Raw genomic sequence first — 7,500 nt, forward strand, 5'->3', positions numbered from 1 at the left:
TAAGTCCTACTGGGGTTTAGCAAGCAAATGTTAGAAACAACTATTTCTAATTAAGTGTTGTTTTTGGCGTCCGTCTGTCACTGGTGACAATGGAACGCTACGCGATGATTCAGTTTGTCGTTGAGTTGAACCCCGTGCTAAGGCTGTACAGGCCAATTCTGGATCGTCAGGCTCTATTCCAGTTGATGCAGATGAAAGACACGCCTGGCTCTGAGGACAGAGAATACAACAAGATTGTAATCCCAACTGACAGGAGGTAAGCCAGTTGCCTAGTTATACACGCCTGGCCGAGGAGTTGCTCTGACTTGGTATTACCATAAAAAACCACCAGGAAGTGCAGAAAGTGGCAAGAGGTTACTGGACTTGAACTCCGTGAATTACAGATTGTCCTGACCAGTTAGCGGGAGAAAATCATCACCAACCTTAAAAGCTCGTCTTGACCGTCCAGCAGCCAATGGCCAAGGACTTCCATATCTGAAACAATAGCAAAATAACTGTTTTTATTGCTTCTGTATTCTTAACTTACAGGGACAATTCTCAGCAAGGGGTGTAACTGATGGCCACAGAGAGACTCTTCATCAAATTTGCAACCAGTGAACCATATTGGAAACCACATTGGGCATACTGTTTTAACTCTTAACTATGCGGAGGCTGAGCTGCCCATCAATACTTTTAATTTTTCTAATGTAGTACTTTTTTATACTTAGTTTACAATATATGAAATGTATTGTGTACATGTATTTTCGTTTTGTACCACAGGGTACCTGAAAAACGTATGGGATTTTCAGAACACTTTACCGAATTACATAAAATCACGAAAATATGAACAAATACTTGCTCAATAAAAGTAAATATATCTCATATATGGTATGCTGTCGTTCATTGGCTCAAAATTGCCAATTTTAGCTGGTTTGAAGGATTCAGTTTACTTTCGCTGTTTACCATAATATAGTAATTAAACGGTGAAAAGTCCAACGGCGCAAAACTAGAACATCTCCGGGCCGAGGCGGTTTTCGACATGAAATCCCATCGCTCGGTTTCCAAACCAAAGAGCGGAAAGAGGAAATCTCCATGAATCTTGTATCATTCAATCAAAAATTCATCGAAACGGCCCACTATTAACTTTCGAACAAAGCCCGGGACCAAAAATTTCCAAGCCGTCAGAATGCGTAGCGAAAAAACAGTTGCGCCAGAGAGAGACAGCTATTCCATAGCCTCTGTCTGATTGGATACAGTTAAACAATGGCCGTTACAATTCCTTCCCGTGGTTAGGGCGCTAAAGGCAAAACCAATACTCACTAACATAGGCAGTGATGTAAATGGCGCAACAAAACCCAGACAGTTACGACGAAAGACGATGCAATTTTGCGAAGTATTCTGTAAATCCCATACATTTGCTATAAAAATGTAAATGTGCACAGCACACGAACAGTTTGTCTGGGCTACCTGTGTTTGTACTTTGGCCCTCGTGAAACTTTATAACAAGGATACTCACTCAACGAAATCCCGAATTGAGCTCGAAAACCTCTCCTTCTGATAGAAGAGTCTGAAGTAAATGTGATGTACAACCACTGAGTTTTTTTGCCTTCAACAGTGACATAAAATCTTGCCTTCGAACCACTGAACCGGTCTGTTATTTCATGTCCTAAGCTGTCGGTTAACTTAACAGTGTCATAGCTGCAAGAAAACATGGCACTGGGTTATTGACGTAAAAATTAGGTGTGACACTGACTTCACATCATGCCATGTGTGGCATCACGTCTCATCAGGTCACATTATACCATGTGTGACATCACATGACATCGTGCCATGTGTAACATCATGTCACATCATGCCATGTGTGACATTACGCAAATCATGTTATGTGTGGCATGATGTCACATCATGTCACACCATGCCATGTGGCGTCACATCATGTTGGGTGGCATCATGTCATATCATGTCATATCATGCCACGTGTGACATTATGTCGCATCATGCCATGTGTGACACTTCCTCAAATCATGTCATGCATGACATCACGTCGCTTCATACGTTTTTCGAACGAATAGCAGATTTTCACGTTGTCGTCATTTGACTACAACTACCACAATTCCTTTCGCTGGAAACAGCAAAAGTAAAGGATTTTGGTAGCTGTATTCAAATGACGCCATCATTCAAGTCGCCCATTAACAGCTCAACAATATCAACGTGTACCTTTTTAACATTAAGTCCTACTCTTTTGAAAAATATATTTGTTTTCTGCATATAGTTTACTTACTATTTATTATCCTGTAATACGTTTATTGTTTTTACATGTTAATTTATAACTATATTTGATATTCACTTTTCACTTGTTTCTTTTCGTTTTTTGTACAGGTGTAATAACATGTCTTACCAGGGCTTTGTTCGTGTCGGTGATCAACTCGAAAGCTTAACTTGCAGCTTCTTCCGTCACTGAGTGCATATCATCTTCATCGGATTTAAGCTTTACATTTTTCTTTATTTCCATTTCTATATAATTCCCTTGTTGATGTAATAATTTAGTCAGTATAAGATTTGTAAAAATTGAACTAAAAACCATAGTGTCAAACGTTAGAAAACGCACGTAGCAAAGCAAAAGTGATTACTTGCAAACAGTAAATAAATGCTGTTTTAAGCTAAATTTCATAATTCTAATTATGACTAGGGCTTACCGTTGCTCTGTCTCGAACTCCAGAAATTCAACTATAACAAAGCCATCTCTGGGAATACTCAAAGTCCATACGCAATTCAGATCGTCAGGGTAAGGCTGTGATGGATATCCAGGAGTTGCGAATGATCCTGAAGACCCGTTCAACAATCCGCCACATTCTGAAAAAATATTGTTAAATGTATGTTTGCCTCATTATCGTATCTTATCTTATCTTAATCTTAAACATTCGGTACTGCTTGAATTGTTGGACTCAGTTCACATATGGCCGAAAATATTTTATCATGGCGCTGAACATTACTTAAGGAGGGTGAGATTGGATATCGAGTCGTAAAGGCACCTCTGGCTCCCTTTATGGCCCTACTGATCCCCCAACTCACAGAAACCAGGAGAAAGAGAGAAATTAGATCAGACGATAATGCCCAGGGGTACTCCCTTATATGGGCTATATAGGTATGTGCGGCCCCAAAGGGTATGATTTTTTAGTCGTTTTGGTCAGAAATAGAGTATCGATTTTGACCATTTTGGTCATACTTAGGGTATGGTTTTGTATTCTAGTCTTGAACTGGGTATGTTTCTTTTTTACAGAACGTACTTTTTCATCATTATCGATAAGACCATCAACAAAAGCCCTTCAGTGCCACTACGATAAAAAATTTGTATGTCCTTTTTTCTTTAGCTTTTGAAAATAGACGTACTAAATAGGTATCATGCCAGTTTTTATCTCAAAATTCCCATGGGAAGTATGATTATTGTAACGTAGTTTTCGGTTTTCGCTGTCCGCCATTACTCGAACGGCAAATGACCGTGAGCGAGGAAAAGGGTTGGGTCTAGCTGGATCGCCTGGGGTCTGACGTCATACACGCAACGCTCAAAATAAACGCCGCTTTTTGCTTTTTGCTGATATTATATCGACTTGCTCGCTTTGTCAAACGCCACGAAGCGATGCGCGTATGACGTCACGAGCCAAGTCTTGCGTGAAGACCGCTTACAAAATAATCGCAGGCTTCTCCATTGCCGTTCGAGTAATGGCAGACAGATTTTTAGCGGTTTTTGGCTGGATATTTCCCGACTTATCTCGCTTCTATCGTTCCAAATTTAAATGCATTGAATTATTTTAAACATATTGACTTAATTGACGTTGAAAAAATCCGAAAAGAAAATCAAAGATTTTCGTCGTAGTGGCACTTTCACAATGCCTTTAACATCGGCCCAAAGTAGCCCAAATGATTATAAGGCGGGTATGAAACAGGTTGTTGATTTAAGGGTAAGGTATTAAATAGGGTATGGAATTTTTGGTCAGGTCTTGGATAGGGTAAGCGGGCCGAACAGGACCATTGATTTTCTCTGGGAATACCGGGTGATAATGGCGATGATCTAATCTTATCAAAGAATGTCCTGGATTCTTTTACAAGTCCTTAAAGAGATGTGAAGGTGACGGGACCGAGAGCCTAACGTCGCTGACCAGCACTGAAATCAATCATCCGGAGCTGGAAACCTGGTTTGCTTGACGCAGGAAATAATGAATATCTAAGAGTCAACACATAGTTAGCTTACCAGTGACGGGTTGCTGGGTGGTTGTGGGTGGCTGAGTCGTCGCGGGTGTCACAGGCACTGATGAATTGCAGTAACAGAAAAACATTCACTTAATAATGTACAGACATTGAATTAACGCGCGCGCGCAGCACCATAGTTAAGAAAATATGGTAACCCATCGATGCGAGAAAATTTGGTTTTGGTAACCGTACGACCATACGACCGTACGTCCGTCCACCCCTCCATGTATGCCAATGTGATCAGTATGACGTAACCATATCACGGGCTCAAGTTTAGAGCTTATCCAGGAGGCAATTCTCCAGTTGATACTCTAGCTAGTTTACAGCATACATCTTTGATATTGGACATCAATGTTATGGTCAATTGACACCTGTCAAAACAAGGTTTCCGCTGGCCAGTATCATGTGACCATATCGCTAGCTCAAGCTGGACCTTATCGAGGTCAGCTTTTTTTTAAGTTCACCGCTGACCAGGGACTGGTTGTTGATTTGATCGCAGGCTCAGGCCAGGTCAGATACTCACACCTGAGCATAAACGAGGCTTCATTTTTCGCGCTCTTTCTGTGGCTCGACGCAGGTACACGGCCATGCTACGTCAACAAATGATCTTGACAGCCTATGCTTTACGTGTTCAGGTACGGTTTGAAAAATGTTTTTTCTTGCATTTTTTGCTGGTTACATGATCCGGGTTGACATAATATAGCTGTGCTCAGGACAAACTGGTGGCTACGTAGTTATTCAAGTCAAGCATTGGAGGGTTATAAACTTAAAGCTGAGTGTTTATTTTTAATTTGTTTAGCGCTGCTTTTTTGCTCTGAATTGCAATTTTTGCCATGAGTCTTATCTGAAGATCTTTAATTTTGAATCTACTAAGGTTGGAAGATGCTTGGACGGCCTATGACAGAAGAACAGAAACGAAAGAAGAGAGAAAGAGAACGAGAACGACAAAACGGTATACCAGTAATAGCTCAAACGGGGTGGAAGAAGTTACTCCACAAATTCTTTTCTTGTACACTAAACCGTTTGTTATTTAGGTTCCTCGTTTATTGTAAGTTTACTTGGTAAAACGGACGCACTTACTGGGCATCAACACAAAGATTGAAATTATGCAAGCCTGTAGATAGAAAGACAAAATGTTAGCAATAATTTTGAATTTAAAAGAAACTTAAACGCTAGTGCATGACGTTTCGGTCAGTCTGACGGTTCGAATATATTTGTTAGTTTAGGTGTGAAAGAGTCAAGAAAAACATCAGGGCCGGGTTGTTCGAAAGCCGGCTAGCGCTAACCCAGGTTTAAAAATTCTTCTATAAAAATGTTTTTTACTGCTTACGTTTTGTGTACTTTGAGCTTAGTCAAGCTCAAAACTGAAGGACAAACAGTATAAACACAAAACCTCATCAAAAAGTTAGAATACTCAAATCAAAATTCTCGCTAAACCTGGGTTAGCTTAATTGGGCTTTGAACAACCCGGACCAGCTGATTAAACATTGTGACACGAGTGGAGTCTGCTTGTCGTCCGCTTGTGCGTTTAAGCCTGGCCTAGTTTTCCATAATGGATAGCCAATACTGTCAACATTTTGCAGAACTGATATCGAGATAGGTTGCAAAGCCAGGTGCGGTATCTCAGGATGAGTGTTGTTTGACCAATTCAGGGACGTAGCCAGGATTTTTCAAAGGGGAAGGGGGGGGGGGGAGGGGAGGGGAGGTCACACTGCTTCAAAGTGAGGGTACTCATCAGATTGTCATGTCGTTTTTGCCACCTCTTGTAGGTTGTTTGCTTAAAAAAGGCACAGGAAAGGGAGGTCACGGGCACCCCAGGAACCCCCCTAGATACGCCCCTGCAACTGAAGGGAGTTGTAGTCTTTTTACCAGTTGTCCCAAAGTAACTGAGCCAGCTGATGAAGGAAACATGTGAACAAAAGATCGTTTCAGGAAGAAAGCTTGTACTATCGTTCTTTAATTTCATGGAAAAGAAAAAGAAACATTGGTAAAATCCAGATCCTCGACGGCTATCAAATAAGGGCATAAAGTAAAACTTTTAGGTGTGTTACAAAGAAGACAAACTAAGATCTTCTAAGGAATTGCCATCAAATCACCCCTTGCATTAGTAGAAAGGGTCTTTTGTTAGCAATCCGTAAATTTGATTGTTTGCGCTATCGTGGTTCGGTCAGTTAATCTGTTCAGTGTACTTAAAACATCGCGCAGAATTGTATGACACATCCGGGGTATTCACGGGTGCAATGGCGCTAAATTTGAAAGGCCGAGACGATAAATGACATGAGACAATAAAGAAAAATGGCCGCAACAGGGAAAGGTCCCCCTGCGTTTTACCTTCAAATTATCATTACAATGCTAGGTATTAGGAGAAATTCTCTTAATTTTCAGGCACTGATAAATGATTGAAATCTCTGGACTAGTTCGATTAGAAATAAGCGGAGGCAAGTAAGGAGAATTTGCGTGTTTGCGATTGTTGTTGAGCTGACTGACCTGGTTGTTATGTGGGATATGAAGGTTATTTCCCAACCCAGACTGAAACGATGGAAAGAAGATTGGAACCTTGCGGTTCAGTTCCAAATCATGCTCACACTGAATACTTATGTCCGGACATTCTTCTTGATTTCATTGAAGTGTCTCAAACTTCTCACTGCAGAACAACCTTGTGTTTTTTTCCTTTGCCCCTTTTAAATTGCTTTTTGAGTTTCTCTTTGAAGGAAAAGAAAATTTTGCTCATAACAAAAACATCAGCGAAATAGGTTATTTAAGAAATCCGAGCCGAACGGACACTGATTACTGTATTCGATACTAATTTTGCGGAATGGATTTTAGTTCAGGTCAGATTAATTTTCCAGTTAAGGTTGCTCCATAACTAGGGTAATAATAAAAATTACAATTTCCTCGATTGTGATTGGATTAGAAAACTCATATTTCCCACTAATTCACTTGCCAAGTTGTTATCGGACAGTTCAGTAAGCCAATCACATTCAAAGTTGTAGTTTAAATAAATCAACCAATCACATTCTAAGTTGTAGTTTCGTGTGTGCGCTTGCTTGCTTTTGTGTTTGTGGCGCCGAATTGCTGTTTCGAGGCCATTGTCGTCCCCAGAGCTTCCGTTTCTTTTGGTCACCTCCTGTAGCAGCCATTAAGTGATGTCCGTAAATCACGGACATCTGGTAACGCATGCGTAATTTTGGCCCGCACATCTGCTCATGCTCAGCAGCTAATCCTGAGGAAGGGGAGAGAGGAGGAGAGTGTATCCTTCAAGTACACAAATCG

At 40.8% G+C, this 7,500-nt stretch overlaps 1 protein-coding gene across 5 annotated transcripts in view; it reads right to left on the minus strand.

Moving 5' to 3' along the window:
• LOC138048788 (uncharacterized) overlaps positions 1–7,500 on the minus strand; it is a 39,059-nt gene that overhangs the window by 15,532 nt on the left and 16,027 nt on the right. For all 5 annotated transcript variants that reach the window (XM_068894912.1, XM_068894911.1, XM_068894910.1 and 2 more), the window contains 5 exons: positions 5,308–5,341; positions 4,229–4,285; positions 2,676–2,832; positions 1,496–1,677; positions 423–474 (listed from right to left, as the gene is read on the minus strand). In XM_068894912.1, coding sequence (XP_068751013.1) covers positions 423–474; positions 1,496–1,677; positions 2,676–2,832; positions 4,229–4,285; positions 5,308–5,314 — 455 coding nt within the window. In that variant the 5' untranslated portion in view covers positions 5,315–5,341. The remainder of the gene's footprint in view (positions 1–422; positions 475–1,495; positions 1,678–2,675; positions 2,833–4,228; positions 4,286–5,307; positions 5,342–7,500) is intronic.

The sequence above is a fragment of the Montipora capricornis genome, chromosome 5, assembly GCF_036669925.1.
Source record: "Montipora capricornis isolate CH-2021 chromosome 5, ASM3666992v2, whole genome shotgun sequence".
Classification (NCBI taxonomy): domain Eukaryota; kingdom Metazoa; phylum Cnidaria; class Anthozoa; order Scleractinia; family Acroporidae; genus Montipora; species Montipora capricornis.